Source organism: Triturus cristatus, chromosome 1_2 (assembly GCF_964204655.1).
Source record: "Triturus cristatus chromosome 1_2, aTriCri1.1, whole genome shotgun sequence".
In the NCBI taxonomy this organism is placed as follows: Eukaryota; Metazoa; Chordata; class Amphibia; order Caudata; family Salamandridae; genus Triturus; species Triturus cristatus.
The window spans coordinates 462,238,471-462,260,790 of record NC_140580.1 but is presented as its reverse complement, the minus strand read 5'-3'; the positions used below and the strand labels follow the sequence as shown (position 1 = coordinate 462,260,790).

General features: G+C 44.4%; 1 protein-coding gene across 1 annotated transcript in view; it reads left to right on the top strand.

Annotated features, from left to right (window-relative positions):
• The first annotated feature begins 9,218 nt into the window (after positions 1-9,218).
• Positions 9,219-22,320, top strand: part of ADGRA1 (adhesion G protein-coupled receptor A1) — a 781,952-nt gene continuing 768,850 nt past the window's right edge. Inside the window, exons 1-2 of the mRNA XM_085606189.1 lie at positions 9,219-9,600; positions 10,821-11,029. Coding sequence (XP_085462315.1) covers positions 9,219-9,600; positions 10,821-11,029 — 591 coding nt within the window. The remainder of the gene's footprint in view (positions 9,601-10,820; positions 11,030-22,320) is intronic.

Sequence of the window (22,320 nt, the reverse complement as noted above, 5' to 3'; positions counted from 1 at the left end):
GCAATCCCCCTGTCACTTCACGTGCACTCCTCCAATCACCCATCCACCATCATGTACTTATCCAATCACTCTGCCAATACCCAAGCACTTATAAATTCACCATGTACTCTACTTGCAGCACTGTAATCATCCAGTCACTACCCATTTACTCAAGCAATGACGCAGGCACTAACTCATGCACTACTAGAATCAACTGTGAACTACCCATGCAGTCCTCTAACCACCTAGACACTGCTCATGCACTCCTCCAATTTCCCAGGTAATACCCATGCACTCCAGCAATCCCCCTGTCACTTCTCATGCACTCCTCCAATCACGCAGCCAGCACAATGTACTTATTCACTCACTATGCCAAAACCCAAGCACTTATAAATTCACCATACACTTTCCTTACAGTACTCTAATCATCCAGTCACTACCCATGTACTCATTTAATGACCCAGGCACTAACACATGCACTGCTACAATCACCTGTGCACTTTCCATACAGTTCAGTAATCTCCCTGTTACTACCTATGCACTCGTTCAATCACCCAGCCAGTCCCATGTCCTTATCCAATCACCGTGCCAAAACCCAAGCACTTATAAATTCACCATGCACTCTCTTTGCAGTACTCTAATCATCCAGTCACTACCCATGTACTCATGCAATCACCCAGGCACTAACTCATGCACTTCTACAATCCCTTGAGCACTAACTATACAGTTCAGTAATCTCACTGTTTCTACCTATGTACTCCTCCAATCACCCAGCCAGCACTATGTACTTATCCAATCACTGTGCCCAAGCACTTATAAATTCACCATGTACTCTCCTTGCAGCATTGTAATCAACCAGTCAATACCCATGTACTCATGCAATGACGCAGGCACTAACTCATGCACTGCTAGAATCAACTGTGTACTACCCATGCAGTCCTCTAACCACCTAGACACTGCTCATGCACTCCTCCAATTACCCAGGTAGTACCCATGCACTCCAACAATCCCCCTGTCACTTCCCATGCACTCCTCCAATCACCCAGCCAGCACTATGTACTTATCCAATCACTGTGCCAAAACCCAAGCACTTATAAATTCACCATAAACTTTCCTTACAGTACTCTAAACTTCCAGTCACTACCCATGTACTCATTTAATGACCCAGGCACTAACACGTGCACTGCTACAATCACCTGTGCACTTTCCATACAGTTCAGTAATCTCCCTGTTACTACCTATGCACTCCACCAAACACCCAGCCAGCACTATGTACTTATCCAATCACTGTGCCAAAACCCAAGCACTTATAAATTCACCATGTACTTTCCTTGCAGCACTGTAATTAACCAGTCAATACCCATGTACTCATGCAATGACGCAGGCACTAACTCATGCACTGCTAGAATCAACTGTGTACTATCCATGCAGTCCTCTAACCACCTAGACACTGCTCATGCACTCCTCCAATCACCCAGGTAGTACCCATGCACTCCAACAATCCCCCTGTCCCTTCCCATGCACTCCTCCAATCACCCAGCCAGCACCATGTACTTATCCAATCACTGTGCCAAAACCCAAGCACTTATAAATTCACCATACACTTTCCTTACAGTACTCTAATCATCCAGTCACTACCCATGTACTCATTTAATGACCCAGGCACTAACACGTGCACTGCTACAATCACCTGTGCATTTCCCATACAGTTCAGTAATCTCCCTGTTACTACCTATGCACTCCTTTGATCACCCAGCCAGTTCTATATTCCTATCCAGTCACTGCACCAAAACCCAAGCACTTACAAATTCACCATGCAGTCTCCTTGCAGTACTCTAATCATCCAGTCTCTACCCATGTACTCATGCAATGACCCAGGCACTAACTCATGCACTTTTACAAACCCTTGGGCACTACCTATGCAGTTCAGTAATCTCCCTGTTACTACCTATGCACTCCTCCAATCACCCAGTCAGCACCATGTACTTATCCAATCACTCCGCCAAAACCCAAGCACTTATAAATTCACCATGTACTCTCATTGCAGCACTGTAATTATCTGGTCACTACCCGTGTACTCAAGCAATGACCCAGGCACTAACTCATGCACTGCTGCAATCAACTGTGTACTACCCATGCAGTACTCTAACCACCTATACACTGCTCATGCACTCCTACAAATACCCAGGTAGTACCCATGCACTCCAGCAATCCCCTGTCACTTCCCATGCACTCTTCCAATCACCCAGCCAGCACCATGTACTTATCCAATCACTGTACCAAAACCCAAGCACTTATAAATTCACCATGCACTCTCCTTGCAGTACTCTAATCATCCAGTCACTACCCATTTACTCACGCAATTACCCAGGCACTAACACATTCACTGCTACAATCAGATGTGCACTTTCCATACAGTTCAGTAATCTCCATGTTACTACCTATGCATTCCTCCAATCACCCAGCCAGAACCATGTACTTATCCAATCACTCTGCCAATACCCAAACACTTATAAATTCACCATGTACTCTCCTTGAAGCACTCTAATCATCTAGTCACTACCCATGTAATCATGCAATCACCCAGGCACTAAATCATGCACTTTTACAAACCCTTGGACACTACCTATACAGTTCAGTAATCTCCTTGTTACTACCTATGCACTCCTCCAATCACCCAGCCAGCACCATGTACTTATCGAATCACTCCGCCAAAACCCAAGCACTGATAAATTCACCATGTACTCTCATTGCAGCACTGTAATCATTCAGTCATTTCCTGTGTACTCAAGCAATGACCCAGGCACTAACTCATGCACTGCTACAATCAACTGTGTTCTACCCATGCATTACTCTAACCACCTATACACTGCTCATGCACTCCTACAATTACCCAGGTAGTACCCATGCACTCCAGCAATCCCCCATCACTTCCCATGCACTCCTCCAATCACCCAGCCAGAACCATGTACTTATCCAATCACTGTACCAAAACCCAAGCACTTACAAATTCACCATGCACTCTCCTTGCAGTACTCTAATCATCCAGTCACTACCCATGTTCTCATGCAATGACCCAGGCACTAACTCATGCACTTCTGCAAACCCTTGAGCACTACCAATACAGTTCAGTAATCTCCCTGTTACTACCTATGCACTCCTCCAATCACCCAGCCAGAACCATGTACTTATCCAATCACTCTGCCAATACCCAAGCACTTATAAATTCACCATGTTCTCTCCTTGAAGCACTCTAATCATCTAGTCACTACCCATGTACTCATGCAATCACCCAGGCACTAAATCATGCACTTTTACAAACCCTTGGACACTACCTATACAGTTCAGTAATCTCCTTGTTACTACCTATGCACTCCTCCAATCACGCAGCCAGCACCATGTACTTATCGAATCACTCTGCCAAAACCCAAGCACTTATAAATTCACCATGTACTCTCATTGCAGCACTCTAATCATCCAGTCTCTACCCATGTACTCATGCAATGACCCAGGCACTAACACGTTCACTGCTACAATCACCTGTGCACTGCCCAATACAATCCTCTAACTGCCTAGATGCTGTGCAAAAACCCAAGCACTTATAAATTCACCATGCACTCTCCTTGCAGTACTCTAATTATCCAGTCACTACCCATGTACTCATGCAATGACCCAGGCACTAACTCATGCACTTCTACAAACCCTTGAGCACTACCTAAACGGTTAAGTAATCTCCCTGTTACTACATATGCACTCCTCCAATCACCCAGCCAGCACCATGTACTTATCCAATCACTCCGCCAAAACCCAAGCGCTTGTAAATTCACCATGTACTCTCCGTGCAGCACTCTAATCATCCAGTCTCTACCCATGTCCTCATGCAATGACCAAGGCTCTAACTCATGACCTACTACAATCAACTGTGTACTACCCAGGCAGTCCTCTAACCACCTAGACACTGCTCATGTACTCCTCCATTTACCCAGGTAGTACCCATGCACTCCAGCAACCCCCCTGTCACTTCCCATGCACTCCTCAATCACCCAGCCAGCACCATGTACTTATCCAATCACTCCGCCAAAACCCAAGCACTTATAAATTCACCATGGACTTTCGTTACAGTACTCTAATCATCCAGTCACTACCCATGTACTCAATCAATGACCCAGGCACTAACACGTGCACTGCTACAATCACCTGTGCACTGCCCATACAATCCTCCAACTGCCTAGACACTGCTCATTCACACCTTCAATTACCCAGGTAGTACTCATGCAGTGCAGCAATCACCCTGTCACTTCCCATGCACTCCTCCAATCACCCATCCAGCACAATGTACTTATCCAATCACACCGCCAATACCGAAGCACCTATAAGTTTACCATGTACTCTCCTTGCAGTACTCTAATCATCCAGTCACAAGTCATGCATTCATGCAATGACCCAGGCACTATATATGCACTCTTTCAATCAATGAAGCTCTACACATGCGCTTATGCAATCAGCCACGCATTACCATACACGTATTTCTCTTTTTTAACAGATAAGGTAGTTCTGATAAGAACTCTTTTTTTGCTTTTATAATTTTTTGGTGTTTTTGGAACCATTTTGTATATTTGTTGGTGTTTTTTTTTTAAACGGGAAAAAAAACAGAACTAAATTTTAACTTTTGCAATTAAACAGTCATTGCACCCATAAAAAAAAAAATAACAGCAGTGATTTCTAGCTGCAGAAACCACTGCATCTACAGAGTGCTCCCCACAACAAACCACAGCCTTGCATTTGATGCAGTGTTGCTGTAGAGTAGCAAGTTCAGGACGAATGTTCAGACCTCGAGATGAGGAGCTTGAGGCTCCAGAAGTGCTTGGACCATCTCCCTGGTCATTCTGCTGCATCTCTTCTTGGGCACGTCGCAGTTGTTCACGTGCCAGAGGTCGACGGTGAATTGTCTGAAGATGCTTCATCATGCTCGATGTTCCGCATGAATACTTCTTCTAACTCCCCCTCGACATTACTCTTCCGCAAAGACTGCAGCTAACCTTGCGGGCATTTACTTTTTTCCCGACGCGACTTCACGAAAGTATCTTGTAGAGTAATATAACTTTATTGTAATTAGTAATATATGATTTTTATCATTAGTTTACATAATCTCTTGTTCTAATATACATATATTAAACTACTATACATATAGTTTTTAAACATAATTTTTTTTACTGGAGTCGCGGACCAAGCATGACCCCACACGCACATAGTGTTACGCGGGGCGTGGAACCGTGCACCCATCGCATACCAAATGCGCACACGATGCAATCCCATACGTATATGACATAACGCGCGGCCAGGCACTGTGCACACGTCGCATACCAAACTCGCACACAACGCTATCCTATACGTATATGACGTTGCGCAGCGGCTGGCACCGCGCACCCATCGCAAACCCATTGCGCATATTTCACGACTTTGGCAATATGGCGGCTTGACTCCGCGCACCCACCGAGATAGGTACATGATGGGTACACGGCTCCAACATTTTCTAAAAATATATATATATATTTAAGAAAAAACAAGACATCACATAATTTTAATAACGAAAAAAAAAGAAAAAGTCTTTTTAGGATAATAAATTTACACAATATCACTAAAAAAAACTTTGAAAATAACTGGAAAAACCATAGGATTAATGAACATTATAGTTAAAAATTTGCATTTAAAAAAGCCTTTGAAATTCACTGAAAAAACCAGAGGTTTCACGAACGTTATAGTTAGAAATTAGCATTTAAAAAACCTTTAAATTCACTGAAAAAAACATGTGTTTTAGGCACGTTATAGTTAGAAATTAGCATTTTAAAAAACCTTAAAAATTCACTAAAAAACATACGTTTCAGGGACATTATATTTAGATGGGTATTTCACTCAAACAAAACCAGAGAAATTCCACCGTTATAGTTAGTTCAGCCAACTATAACTCACGCCCCTCAATGCACTGCTGATGACGTCACATATTACATAATTCATGACATGGTCAGGGACATCACTGATGACATCACTGATGACATCTCAAATGACATCACTGATGACATCATCCATGTGAAAAGCTGATGCACCTTCTCACATTCTAATATAACCTTTGATACACCCACTGTAAAATACAGACTACCATTTTCGAAACCATTGATACACCAATACGAGTTACTACATACACACTCACTGATTCCTAGGTCTACACACACATCCACTCATTCACCCATACAATCACTCATACATGCAGTCACTCTTCAATACAACACTATCATATGGACTCATACACCTAAACAGACACTCACACACCGCCACTCATCCATGGAGTTACTCATACATCTAGTCAGTCATGCAAAGAATCAATTACACTCCCATTTACTCACCTATACAGTTATACACACACCACCTCACTTATTCATACAGATACTAATGCGTACTTACTCTCTTATATAATCACTGATACAAGTACACAATGATCTATACAGCCACTCTCACAATCACTGACTCTCACGTATAGTCATTTATATACTCCAACTCTCACATACACTGCCTTTTACATATGTAGTTACTTGGACATGTACCACTGAGACATCCATTCACTCACCAACACACTCATACAAACACTCATCCACCCATACAGCTGTTTCCACATGCACTCTTAAACCCATACACCCAGTAAATCAACCTCTCAAACATCTATGCACAAAGTCACACACCTCCCACCCACCCCCACACACACACTCAGTCTCCCATACAAATACTCAGGCAACCAATCAATAACCCATATAGACACTCATGTAGCTACTGCCCAACCCATGCAGCAGCTTATACAACAACAGACAGACTGATACAGATATTCACACAGTTTAGTCACTAACCCATGCATTCAGTAAGACACATTTAATCACTCACTTATACAGTCAGTCACACACCTACTAAATCCTCCATCCAGACACTTATACACCCACTCGTTCCTCAATACACCTTGGTATATATATAAAACATATTTAAACTTTGCAGAAACACACAGTCACTGGATGATGTCATCAGTGATGTCATCAATGATGTCATTTGAGATGTCATCAGTGATGTCATGAGTAGTGTCACTGACCATGTCATGAATGATGTAATATATGACGTCATCAGCAGTGCATTGCGGGGTCGTGAGTTATAGTTAGCTGAACTAACTATAACTGTGGAAGTTCCCTGATTTTGTACGAGTGAAATGTCCAACTAACTATAACGTCCCTGAAACGTATTGATATATATATATATATATATATATATATATATATATATATATATATATATATATATACATTATCTACTGGCGGTCGCCAGTAGATAGTTATAGTTAGGACCCTGTTTCCATAGGAAATCCGCAACATTCTATTTGGAATAACTTTGTCGCCGGTCGACGAATCCTCGCGAAATTTTCAAAACTAATGGGGCGCTACGCTCCGCTCCTACCCTGAAAGTCTCGGGGGGATTCGTCAAGCGGGGGCTGAGAAAAAAGGGGGGTCCCAAAACGCGTTTTCCCCATGCATTTTTCCATAGGACCTTTAGACACAGCTACAGCCCGAACGGCTGAACAGAATTACTTGAAATTTGGCAGAGAGGTAGTCCTCAGGTCAAGGATGTGCCTTTTGTAGGTCTGGTGTAAATCTGTTCAGTAGGTCCTGAGAAAATAGCATTTAAATCAATATATATATCTGTAAGCGCGCTCTGTGCGCTTACCGTAAGCGTACGGTGCCGTGCGCGAGCTCAATTCTGATTGGTGGTTACATGACTGTAAACATTCGAATCGGTCGAAATCAGGAAGTGTCGGCCGCCATTTTCTCTCTCTCGCACTGAGAAACAAAGGGGGGAGCGTGAAACGGGGCAACGAAGAGAGTTGCAGACCCCCTAGTGTTTGTCAGGGGGTCCAAGAAGGACCCAAAAGTACGAAAAATAAATTTAATAATTTTTTTAAAAAATCGCGGGGTACGCGTACGGTAAGCTTACCGTACGCGCACGGCAAAAAAAATAAAAAAAAAAAAATAAAGAAGTAACAATCACATAAATTAAAGGACCCACAAGGGAGAAAAAAACAAATGTTACTGCGTAAAAAAAGGCGAGGCGCGCACGGCATGGACTGCGCACCGTGCGCGCAGGGTGTGCGCATAGTGAAAAAACAGAAAAAAAAAAAATAAATACATAACTTAGCATTTAAAAAACCGTACAAATTCACTGAAAAAACCATAGGTTTCACACACGTTATAGTTAGGAATTATCATTTACAAAACCTTGCAAATTCACTTAAAAAACCATAGGTTTCACACATGTTATAGTTAGCTGTACATTTCACTCGTAAAAAAACAATGAAATTCCACGTTATAGTTAGATCAGGTAACTATAACTTGCGCGACCGCAATCCACAATGTGTAATTTCAGATGTCATCATTGATGTCATGAGTGATGTCACTGACCATGTCATGAGTGATGTACTATGTGACGTCATCAGCAGTTTATTGTGGGCGCGCAAGTTATAGTTACCTGATCTAACTATAACGTGGAATTTCATTGGTTTTTTACCAGTGAAATGTACAGCTAACTATAACATGTGTGAAACCTATGGTTTTTTAAGTGAATATATATATATATATATATATATATATATATATATATATATAATTTTAGATGATTGCATAAAATAAGAACTACATTGCATATTTCTTAGAACCAGGGACTGGAGCATGAATATTCAATCCGAAAAATATTCCTAAATCAAAATATTTATTGACACAAGGCACCGTTTTCATGTTTTACACTGGAGAGTTGTAATTGCCTAATTAAATTATATGTTCCTCTAATTAATTGCAAAGCTATAAGTTATCAAAAGCAGTGATTAGCAGGCTTGTCTCAATGCGGAGCGGCAAGCGCGGGGCCTTTGTTGTTTGTTTTATTGCATTGCATGTCCTGTGCTCATGTTGCGCTCAAATTATTTGATATTACTGAAACGATTTCAGTACCCACAGAATACTTTTGGAGAGAGGCTTTAATGTAACTTGTCTGATTCTGTTGTAAGTGAAGTAGAAACATGGTCGGGGCTGTCTCTTTAAATCAGTTCTGCAGTGTTGATGGACCCTGTAGCAAGCGCGGCAGGAACCATTCTCACCTCTGCAGCAGGGAGCTTGACCATACAGACGCACGCATGCAATCAAAACGTTTTCCCTTTTAATATGCGCCGTAGCAGTCCTATTCCCATGGTTACAGCTCCTGCATCCCCGGCTGCATCCAGGTTGCTGAAAAACAGAGACAGCCTATATTCCTGGTGCAGGAGTTTAAAACATAATGAAAGCCACCCTGTTGTGACTTGCATTTTAAATCCCTCTTTTTCCTCGCTCGTTGTACAGCATTCTGGAGCCGCCGCTGCTCGCCGCGCGCCGAAGCTCGTGCTCGGAAAGGCTCCATCCTTGCAATCTGTTGATAACTACACTTTCAGGCTGCGTCTTGTCGTCTTTCGGGATGGGAACTTACACCCCTGCCCTGGGAAGTCATCAAACCTCGCAGATGCCGGTAAATGCCGAGCGGTGGTCGCAGCAGTTGAGTACTCTGAAATAGGTAAGTGGCTGTTTAGCGATTGTTTCATCAGCCTGAACGCTGCATTTCACGGCGTGCTGTAGAATGCAGAGCAGCTCCGGCGCACTGTCTGTCAGCCTAGCGCCCTGTCAGCCAGTTCAACGGAAATCTGAGCGCCTGAATTATTGTCGCATTTAGAGGAGCGCCAGTAGAAAGTGCTTTTATTTCCGTAACGCTGCCAGCTTCCTGATTCTGTGTGAGTATCTGTGTGTCTGTTGCGGCAATAGTTAGACCAGAGCGTGCAGATGAGAGCGTTTCTGGCCATTGCTTGCTGGTAAAATATTGCAGCTGTCTGGGGGAGAACGTTGCACTGTATTTGGAGCCTTAACGTCCTGGTACATGAGAGCGAGTGATTACCCATTATAGCGCAATGTGCTTCACGGCGTGCCTCTTGGCGCTATAGGGGATGAGATCAGGAGAGGGCAGTAGCTGGTGGAGAGACATTTGGAGAGATAAGGGAAAGGAGATGGGTGAAGGGAATGCGGAAGGCGGGAAATGATTTAGCTAAGTGGTCACACAGGTGGGGTGATGGGGATCTGTGGCAATGTGAGCTCGTGCTGCAAAAGGTCACAGGGGTTATGAAATGAACAGAGTGCGCTAGGGTAGAAGGTAGATCTTCGGACGGGGGGGGGTACGAGGGGTGATGGGGGAGTTAGGGTATCAGAAAGAATGGGGGGGTCAAATGGAATCAATTCAGCAGTTGTGTTGGCATATGTGTAGCATTAACTAGACTGAGGCGAGGGGTCGTCCACTAGATACCTACCTACCTTGTCAGTGTGCTGGTCTCAGAAGGGTGCTTGAGCCCTCAGGCCGAATATCTATGGGACAGTATTTCATAATGTTAATATTCCCACTTGTATCTCCTTTTGCTCTCCGTTATATACCGTTTAGTGTCCAAGACTGTGTTAGTGCTAAGTCTCTAAACGCGCCCACGCTGTCTTATGCTCACTGCTGACTGATCATCTCCCAGCAGCACAAACGAGTTCTGATCAATGTGCTGCTGAGTTATATTATAAGGGCTCTGCACCTCCCAGCAAAACATCAACAGGCTGAAATGGCCTTTCTGATGGATGAGCGCGATGTAAAACTTTGTTTCCGATCAATCAAGCCCCAGAATGCCCGCATAATGCTGCTGCGAATGTAACGCACTGAGCGTCGGAGATGTTCACTCCATTCCTTCCACTCGCTTCTTCTCTCTGCAGATGGGTACAGCCGTGGAAAGCTCCCCGACCCTGTGACCAGAGGCGCGAGGCGCGGCGCCGAGGGCGCACACCCCAATGCAGCCTTTTGGAATGATGACGTTTTAGACGGACATGGAGGCTGGCGTGGAAAAGGGAGCCACATAATTCGCTCAGCGCTATCTTTAACCACCAGTCAATGCTCACGTCACAGTAACTTCGCAGTGCTAATGGTGAGTACCTGAATAATGCTAATTTGACACTGGTCGTGCGTGAGTCACTTACATGTGTGTAGACCTGCCTATGCACATTTATACGGCTCTGTTAATAAATATAGACATGCTCATATATTGTTTGCAAGTGCCTAGCTTCTATATGTAAAGTTCTCAGCAGCTGCGAATGTATCTTTCGCCCTGTCTCTACGGCGTGGCATTAACTTTAGACAAATGTACAAATTCTGAACGTGTAAACTTCATTGTCTTCCTGCCCTGACGGTCGGAGGCAGGCCTGCTTATACGTGTAATTAGACTCGCTCCCGCACGTCTAAGATCGATCGAGGACTGTGTCACAATAAAGCGATATAAATAGCAGGGCCGGGCTAAAAAGGTAGGCTCGTGTGCGTTTTATATCATTACATCTTTGGAAACGATGCCCTCTCCTTTCTCTGCCACGCTCTCTGTCGATCATGCTAATTAGTTTCAGACATACCGCAATGTTGAATCATTTAATAAATGACGGAAGAATCGCAGCTCTGCCTCCCTTGAAGCGAGGGCTTTAGTCATCCTGGTGCCATGGGACGTGCAGATAGATAGTTTAGTGACGTTGGATTCTTTTTTTTTATGAATGTGATGTTGAATAATTCCCGGTGCAACACTGACACGCCAGGCGTTGGTGATTCATTCATATCCACACCAGCAGTCTGCATTAATTTACCAATCACCCTTGGGAGGAAGTTACTTCAATCACATTTTCTGTAAAAAAAAAAGTCTTTACCCAGCCATGTGTGATTTTGACGAAGGAAGAAAGGACAAAAGCAGAGGTTTGTAGCAGCGGTAACATATGCAGAGAAATGTTTGATTTTTGCAATTCCAGGGGTGGCTGCCAGCTCCCAATAAAATGGCTGGTTAACCCATGGCATACATTTGCCAAAGGGGGGCGCCTAATCTGCCTGCGCACTATTGGACGTCCCGTGTTTACATCGGGAGATGACTTATGATAGTGCAAAGAAAGCATTCTCCATTGCTGAAAAAGACAGCAAACACAGACGAGAAGGATGGAGGGGGCGCGTGAGTGGAATACCAATGGGCTCGTGTCAGATGGAGGCCAGAGGACATCCAATCATTGCACGAGGCTGTAACAGTGACTCGTTGCATGTGGATATGATTGGCCACTTTGTAAAAACTGATTGCCCAGAGACATGCTTGGTGCATTTTCATCGACCAGAAAAGGGGACAAGTCGGGGGTGTGCTCACTGTGCACACTGCTTGCTCCACTGAGAGCCTGTCATCCACATAGACATGCTGGGGTGAATTGGCGAGTGAGACACCATGGTTTGGCTGCACAGGCATGAGCTGACATTTTAGTCAATGGCCAGCTAATGTTACAGGCACCACGCCCAATGTAACTGTCCTCTCAAGGGTAATTCCAGTTTGGCGCCATTTTCAAATCATTCCAGCTTGACATGTCCTGTCAGACAGAGACTGCAGACAAGACTTGAGTGTGTGCACCTTTTTCCAGAGCAGTGGTCTTCTTACGTAGTATTCCTTTGTTAGATTCATTTTGGACCTGTTAAAATACACTTAAGTGAGTTTGAGGAAGGTGATAGGAACATAATGTTTACAATATGCGCACCCGGCCCCATCTTTTGCAATGAAATAACACGTGTTTGATTCTATTGCTAGCTACATTTACAGTCAGGGCGCAGTCTATACGGGAGAGGCACAGGTGCACTGCAGCAAAGTCTAGGAGCCAACAGGACACGTCACTGTGCCCCTGCTCTGCCGATAGCCCCGAGTATATAGGGATGTATTTACCCATATTCCAAAGTGTGGTTAACTAGAAACTGAAATTCCAGTCGCCAACGCCTCTTGTTTCGCCCTCTGCAGTGGCCAGTTAGTGTTTGAGCAGTAGGTGTAAACAGAGATTGTTTATGAAAGGCGGCCTTTCCCTGTGGTCTGTGCCTGCAGGCTGCAACTTGTGCAAACTTCATGCTCTCTGATGATCAGGAATAGCCAAACTCTGCAGCATGTGGCAGGCTTTTGCAATCTGACATATTTTACACGTTTTGGACAGTAATTTATTGATTGTCTATTCGTATAGCACACACAGGGCGTTAATGGAGATGAAAACGCGAGGGGTTCTTTAAAAGGGGTGTGGCCTATGTAAATAAGGGTGTGGTTTAAACATATAAACTACATTTCTGTGCTTTGCATCCAACCAGTATTTTGGTCCCTCTCAAAGTTTTCTGTAACTGCATGCAGACATGTAGTACAACAAATGACATACTCCTAAAACTGGCCAGGACTATTGGCTTTGTCAATGGTCGTTAGCTGTTAGCTGCACCTCATTTCTTTCCTCTTCTGCACCTTCTTTTCGCTTTCTTCTGAATGCACTTCTTCACACCTTCTCACTTCACCACCACCAAACACACAACCAACCCACTCACATGTAAGCACTGCAGTTTCTTCTACTCGGGCCTTGCTAACATTTGCCTTCCTCCACACAAAGTTTCACAGATTCAAAATTGCAGCTGGAATATGCCACCATTGCTCTGTGTGCTCTGCAAAGAGGCCAAGGATTGGATGATCATAAATTCTAAACACCTTTTTGGCCCACTGGCAAGCACAATGAGACACTCGCACTGCCTTCAGCTCAACTCCAGAGCTTTCAACCATAGCCGGTTTTAAACATCGATAGATAACTCGGCAGTGACGTAACACAGGCCCCCACAGCCCCCAGTGCTGGGGGCCTGTGCTAAAGGTGGGCCTCTCAGCACAGTACTCTCGCCTGAGAGCTCCTGATTAAATCCCGTGTCGGGCCCCTCCGTGTACCATGCAGAGCGGGTGCCTTCAAGTTTTTTACGCCTCTGTGACTCAGTTCAAAGAATGCACTACACAAAGAAAAATACAGAAACACAACATCCAGAAAATAGCTAACACTCTGAGAGGGGGAAATATTAAGTAAAATGTAATCAGAAACGAAATCGCTGACATGGATTACCTTAAGGCTTTTTACATTGTTTAATCAGAAGATGGATCCGTGTTTTTGCAATAAAGTCAAGGACATGAATAGAGGGCCCTACAACGACCCCCTTCAATATCTATTTTGAATTCCTGCCAGGTCTGAGACTCGGAGGGACCCACCAACTTAAGGCCCTGAGCACACGAAGCAAAGGAGGGTTTCCCTGGTACTGCACGCGTCAAAACGCATCATGCAGGGGGGAAAAATACAAAGCCCAAAGTATTCCTCAGGGTCAACAGAGCAGGATGTACCACCCCAGAGGGGACACTTAAAGGAAGATATTTTTGAGAGGTATTATCGAGAAGCAGCACAGGGTCCTAGACAGAGAATACACATGAACGTTATGCCACAGACATCCTGGAGCAAGACAAGCACATGCACAATTGCACATGCAAGGGGTGCTACTTCGAAACTACCAATCAACTGGTAACCAGTGCAGGTAAACTAGATATCATGCTACCGAGCCCTATTTAAGCATGACCCTAAATTAGAAAGCCAGCCAGTAAGGCATGTCAAGGTCGCACGAGCTGCAACCTGTTCAGTAGGTCTTTAGGCAATTCTGTACACAAGGCCCTGCAGCACTGAAGCTGAGCTGAAACAAAAGCCTGTCAACAGGACTGTGATGTTCCAGAGAAGGATTGGGGGAACATTTCTTAGGAGAATGAAAATAAGAAATTCGTGGCCACTGCCCTGTTGATTTGTTTAATCAGAAACAGTGCACTGTCCATGAAGAATCCATGGTTTCTAACCTGATTCAGGCATGCTGGGTTGTGCCATAGAAAGAGGTAGATAATTTAGAAGCAGGAAGAGGAAAATAATAGAACAGTTTGAAACACTGACATGTGTTCTGAGTAGCAGCCTGATATTAGCCATTTTAGCATGGCATAGACCTTTCACATTGATATGTGGCTTCCACAACGTCTTGTCACTTGAAATATGTAAGTACTGTGCCTGGTGAGAGAGTTTGTCCTCCATAGCTTGCCAGTGATGCGGAGGGAAGTGAAAGTGAAACTGGAAACTATCTTATACAATGCAGATCTGCACATATTTGGCATTGCAATGTCAAGTATGCTACGCGATGTTTTGATTGGAAACCATTTATGCTTTGTAGAGTTCATTTTGAGAAGTTAATAACCTGACACCTGTTCGCCTTGAAAGTGTCCAGTCTTTGTGGCCCATATTACAACCTTAATATGTGGAAGGCATGTTTTTGACACTATTCAGTGGATTTGAATGCAGATCAAGTATCATATGGAACCTCCATGTTTGCTCTTCTCTACTCACTATTTTTCAATAGAAATTCAAATTTCACTTAAGCCTTTCCTATAAGAGCGTTATCAAATATTACGTTTAGACAGTAGATCTGTATTTCACATCGTTTTTAAGTGTCTTGTTCTAAGGTGTTTGATATTTGGTCAATAGGCCTGTGATAGATTCGAAGCTGAAAATATCTACTGAGTTTTGTTTGGCTCTCGATTTTATTCCACATTCAGCTTCTAAATGTTCTCTTCCTCTGAAAAATAATCTAACTAGCGCAATAGCAAACCTGACGTCTTTGAGAAATGTAACTATTGCAAAAACTGTGGAGTTTTCCATAAAAAGACCGTTCTTTCTCAGTTCTTGGTACTTAAAATATACTTGTATATCTTTACATAATTTGCTTAACACCCTGAGGTACTTTTGTTTTTTTACTAAAGATGGACAGATCTGGACACCAAGGTGGTTAATCTGGTGATTTTTGTGCAACCTGAAGGTCAAATTAAGTCTTGAAATCTGAGTGCTTTAATCCTCATTTTAATGCTTTGACAGTTTCCCCTGGATAAATACCGTCTTTATATTTCAAAATGAAACAGTTTATTCTTTCTATAATTTTAGAGCAAGTGCGATTTTTTTGTAAAAGTCTAAATGAGCTAAAGATTGGTGTTAAGGAAGCACAATTAGTATTTGTATAAATTATGAATTGTATAACACAAATGGGTGTGTTTCATTTTGTTAACGTACCTTGCAAATTTCTTACCATTTTCATACGATATTTACTTTAAACAAGCTTTTAGCTCCCTTAGTGCATTTATTCCCAAGTCTTTCAGCGTATTTTTTTTATAACCAAATTTATTGATTCTTCCGGCACAAGCTCGAAAGAAAACCAAACAGAAACAAGACCGTGGTTCATCCAGTTAATACATCAGCAGAGGAACACATTAAACAATCAAGCAATTCCCGCATCTAGTCCATGGTAAACTTATCATCCGACCCAGAAGTTCTTATGTTTACAAGGGAAACCCCATATCACGTTTACAAGGGCAACCCAGAGGTCTGTATATGGGTTTGTCCAGCTGTGCACACCAGCTTTGCCACTCTGCCACCAGGGGAGATTTTGAGGAACTCCACTTACAAACAATTTCTCGCTTAGCAACCAACATTCTATCCCCCCAAGAAAGTGTTCTCTGCCCTCCACCCCACACATTTTCCAATAATCCCAACAGCACCACTCTGGGAGTAAAGACAACCAGTCCAACTCAGCAGAAAGTTCCCTCCTGACTTACTCCCAGACGGGGCACTAATGCCGGACAGGACAAAAAAAAGTGATAGAAATCTGCTTCCAGCAACGAACATCTAGGACAACGTGCCCAGGTCAATCTGCCAGCCCGTTGAAGCCACTGGGGATAATATACGTAATATGCAGATGAGTTGAACCAGTTTGAGGAGCGTGGAAGTCAACAGTTCCCTTGGGCCAGTCTAGCTTTGCGGCAGTCACATCATCAAGTTCTCCCACTCAGGTCCCCATTTCTGCCTTAGTGTAAGGAGAAGCTCAGTGACCTTAATGATGAGGGAACAGTAAATCAAGGAGATAGCCCCTTTCTGCACCTTCCCCATCATCAGTTTTGCATCGGGTGGCTAAGTTCTGGAATCTGTGTGCCAGCAGGGATGTCGGGAGTCTTGGCGTGACTTAGCTCCAAATACTTGTGAAACTGGGTTTGAAAGAGCTGATACTGTTCCTTTAATGCCTGAAAATAATTCACCTGGGGGCCCACCATGACATCATCCAGGTATGTGATGCTGATCCTGCCTCACTGTACAAAACCGTTTGGATATGCTGTGTGATGCAGCCACACACCCTGCCAAAGGGGGGACGGCTTGGTAAGATGACAGTCCCAACCCAGAAATCGGAGTGCCACCCCCCAGTAGGACAACACCACCTGGGTACACTTCGGAAGAGAAAAAGGGATCGGGCCCCATAGAGCATGCCTGCCAATTAATCAAAACCTAGTAAGGCCAGCTCCACCCGAGAGGCCGGGTCATCCCTAACTCCTGTTGTACCAGTCATTAGCCACAACCAGTTGCGAAACCAGTTAATAGCAGTACAGTGACTGTGGCTTAACGGCTAGAGCGGCAGACTTTGAAGCTGGTGAACCTAGTTCGAGACTAGCGGGAGGCTGAAACATCTTGTGATTCTGGGCAAATCACTTAATTTCCCCATGCCTAGAAATGAATGTGTATGTCTGTAATGCAACTGGTGCTCATGTAAAGCACTGATACTTTCGGGTTGAGTTCACGCATTATAAAACTACATTAAAAAAAAGATCCACCATTCCGTCATCAAATGGGGATTGCCGACTCACCTTATTATATAAAGTCTCACGTTAACTCATTGTACAATTATAGTGCACGTTCTCTGTAACTTGAGACTTTATTTTTATATTTTAGACTAAAATATTCTAAACTTGTTCTGTTGTTGCCAAAAACAAAGACATGATTGCCTTGGGATTTGATCTACCTTTCAACTGATGAGGCGCATACAACCTAGCCTTTACAATATGTATGGTCTACACATTGATCAGGCTTCATTGGTTTGACTGGCAATGCTTCAACAGAGTTGGGAAAAAAAGAATGGCTCTAGAGATCACCACTGATATATCTCAATATATGACATTTTTTTACTAGGATAGACTATTTTCAATTTCTTTTCCGGAGCATGAGCTTGCACACCCTTCCACTTCCAGGAGCTATCACTGCTGCTGCTGGTCACCCATGGAGCCCGCTGCCTCTGGGTCCCATATCGGGTCTCTGCTCATCCCGACTGTAATCCTCTGTGAATGCAGCCCAGCGCCATTGTGCTCGTGCCCCTGCGAAGCAACCCCATGTTTCGGTGAAGTGTGTAGGAGCAGCACCGGTACAGCATACTTGTGGTGCTACGACATGCTGTTGGACAGACAGACGGACGCAGCCCAGCTCATGTCAGTTCATTTTAGCACATCATAGGGGCAAAAGTGTGCTGGGAGCTCCAAGCCTCGCGGTCCCAGAGCTTTAGAGTCTCAGAGCCAGATATTGTCAGGGGCACCCTCCACTGGCTCGGGACATTGGTGGAGCAGGGGCAACGACTGTCAAGGTGATGCTGCAAGGCTGTGTACCTCAGTGAGGGTCTCAGTGGGGGTGGCAGGAAAACCTGGAGGCCTGCGACTACCAGAGCCTGTTGGTCTCTCCCCTTCCATGTTGTTGCTAGACCTGCTAACCCCAAATTAACACTAACCAGAATGGCAACTTTCCGCAAGGAGGCGGTCATGCCGCTGATCGCAAGGCTGCTCAGCTTGGGCTGGCCAGGAGAAGCACTTCGAGCCTGCGGTTTCCAAGGAAAAGAGAGACTGAGTGTCAACCTTCTCCAGGCTGCACAGACCATGTTTGCTGTGCCCCCTTAGCAGCTGGTGATGCCCCATTGCACAGGATCCAGGAATCGCAACACTGGTTGATTCTGGGAGCTACAAGCCACAAGCTTTAAGCTAATTGCCTGTGAGCTGAGTGTCGCTGTGTTGAGACCCTTGGGCTTTGAAAGACCCTAGGGGGCTGGTATCTGTGAGGGAGGCCCAGAAAGCAGTGGGGAGTTAGTCCGTTTTGGTTAGCACCTACCCAGCAGTCTGATACCTCACACCCCACGACTCCAGACTCAACTCCAGACCGCCCAAAGTAACTGTAAAGCATGTTCGCATTCATTGCCATGCCGTCTGGTAAATCTCAAGGACCAGAGGTGGCCCAAAACAAAAAAAGTAAGCGGACAGACTTATTAGCCGACTCTGCCTCCTACAACAGCTCTGTAGCTACAGCAATTTCACATGTGGTTGCAATCTGTTCCTCTGGAGGAGCTAACTCAAACACAAACTGCTTTTAATCAAACTTCATGACCAAATAACATTTTCTAAAGAATACAGGAGCTATAATCTTCTGTAGCAAAACCAGAATCAAGGGGCTTCCCATCCCCTTAAGCCCCACTGTGGTCATCCAACCAAAGGCTACGCCACCTTGTTGGCAGGTAGGGAGTCCAGGATGCTGCCCTGAACCAAAGAGTTTGGATATAAACCAAGGCCCCCCCACAAGGAGTGTGACCATGCTGGTCAGGACAGGGAGGAGAAGTCTGCAGATAGAACTTGTCCAATCAATTCTCTTAGCCTCTCACATGGGCAACATCGCCATCAATGGAAAATGGACATAAAGGGTGCAAGACATCTCAGAAAGAAGTAGTTAATCTAACTGCCCATCTGAAGAGGACTCACAAGACCTCTCAAAATATCTTTCATACATTAATTCTAAAGTATGGGAGAATATGCTGGCTAAATACGGCAATGAAGCACTTCCAAATACTATCCGGCAACAAGGGACCCCAAGGGCCCAAAGATCCGCTTTGCACAACAATGCTTGGAATCTTGCAGAGTTCAGTGGAGGCAATGAACTTCCATGCTAATAAAATGGACTTACAGATCAGTGTCTTGAGCACATTAGCAATGTATGTAGCATGAATTGACAATAAGATTGGCAACTTAAACAACCCGATGAAAAGAGCACAGGGGGGTGCTCAGGCCCCAGGTTGAGGGTGCAACTGTTCCTTGGTCCTTGACAAGTTATACACATTACGGAAATGATCAGTAAGCTACTGAATGACCTGATGAACATAGACAATGGGAGGCTACAAAAGAACATAAGGTGAAAAAAATAAAGTGTAGTAGATCTCGTTATACCGCCTGGGCTTAGAGATTTCACAGAGGAGGCAACTACAGACGGCAATAACTAGAGTGCACTGACTAGTGAAACCAGTCCAGGGAAGACATCAGCTTCATTCACAAGCACGCAAGAATCCAGCAGGGAACACCTATCAACCGAAGGAAAGCTTAAATGCAAGCGAGCGAAAAAAGGAAAGGTCTCACCAAAAACCTATTGCAGCTCAAAAATTGGCAGCATTTCCAATTTTTTTAAACAAGGAAGATCCCAGCTCCACCCACTCAGGACCAAGGTCAATAATCCAACAGGGCCTTGGAGGAAGCTTCTACAGAAATAGGCCCGCCCCCGGCAACTACCCATGGGACCCAAGCACAAAATGTGGCCAGAATTGGCCATGTAACTGCCTCATAGGCGACAATGGAGCCAGTCTCAACAGGTAAATCGGACCTTTATGCAACCCTCCCTCAGCCTACAGCCCAGGGTAGACCACCCTCAAGTTCAAACATCTGCAATTATGGGCCCTACCTTGCCCCCTACATCAAGTTTAGCTACAACAATGAGGCGCCTGACATACGGCATGAAACTGAGAAGGCATCATCCAACTTGCATGTTTCACCACCTCTGGTCACAGGAGAATCTCCAGAAGTCCCCTATCAGGAACTCAGAGACAACAATCATTAGAATCAAATGCTAGGGCCCAGGAGGGGCCACAATTTTTGACTGCAGCAGCCTGCACACTCCTCGATCTAAAATACACCTCCAGGGGCCCATTCAACATTCTGAATAGGGGCAACAATCTGAAGCTTGTCCGATCAATGGGCGCACTTGGAGACATCTCAACACTAGACATACTCTCAATAGAGTTCAGCAACCCGGGCCCAGGGCAGTGCATCAAAATGACCAAGGTAATTTGGCGATCCTCTGAATTGGCAGAGAATGTCTTGGAAAATACAGAGACCCTCAAGAACTTGTGGATCATAATCACCACTCCAAGGACCCCGGGATATCCATATGTCCTGGAGAGATCGAGGAAAGAAGGCATCTCTTCAACTCAACTTAGACCAGTTTAATTAGTCCCAAGAAATGCTGTAAGTAAATCACCAAACTCTCCCACTATTCCAATTGGTATGCTTCTGGAGAAACCTGCTCCTGGTCTTGAAGTGACAGCTGAATGGGGCTAGTTATCCGGTGCCCGGAATACAGCCAGACATCTACAATGATAAAACACTCTTGCTGTCGTCCCTACAGACTGGGTGCTAAAGCTATGCTCCTGGAACATGAACAGCCTGGCAAACAAGTTGGAAGACCCTGAAATTCTCCATTATTTATGATAGTTTGACATAGTGCTCCTACAAGAGACATGGACACAGATGGTGCTTCACCTGGAGGGATACACCAACCGCTTCATTCCATCAATCAGAGATCGCAAGTATGGCCGCAGTTAGGGTGGTCTTGCCATTTACATTGCAGCCACCAGTGCAATTTAATGCCATTAACAGGACAGCAATGATCCAGGCCTGCAGATAGTGGAAATGATGCTCAAAACATTGAATGATCACTGCAGAAAAATCACCTTGATAAATGTGTACATTCATCCAAATGGTAGATCAATGACTGAGCTATCTGATAAGTCTGATTGACATAACAACAAGCCTATAAGCTTAGAGGTCCAATAATGACCTTATCATTTCAGAGGATTTCAATATGTGGCTAAAGAGCAAACTATGCGCTACCGAGGTCACGGAGCAACAAAACAGCATCTAGATGATTCCATCTCAGGATACTCCAGGGTGGCACAAAGAGGACAAGAAAGGACGGTCCTTACAAGGTAACATCAAACACTTTTGCCTCAGAGATCTAAAGGGACACATATCCTCAGACAAACCAGCAGGCCACTCATATTTAACATCCTCTGGGGAATTTCTAATTGATTACTCCTTCGTGAGCCTCCCGCTGCTGAACAGCATTTACTTTTTAGGTTTTGGGGAGGAACTGGAAAGTGATCACTGACCACAAGGGAAAATTCTTGACACAGTCATGAATGACCATGCATCTGTGGCTGATCAACGGATCGATGGTCATACAATCAACCATAAACATATTAGATGCTCTATTGGGTGTCTCACTGCATGGACACTTGAAGCTAAACACCTAACCCCAAATATACTCACACTGGGGGAAGACTCCTAGAGCGATGAAATTCCTACTGGGTAAAATTGCTGCATGATATCAAAACAAGCAACTCTGCAAACTTTGGTGGACTGTAAACAAAGTTGGCAAACATCTGCCAAATGTGGCT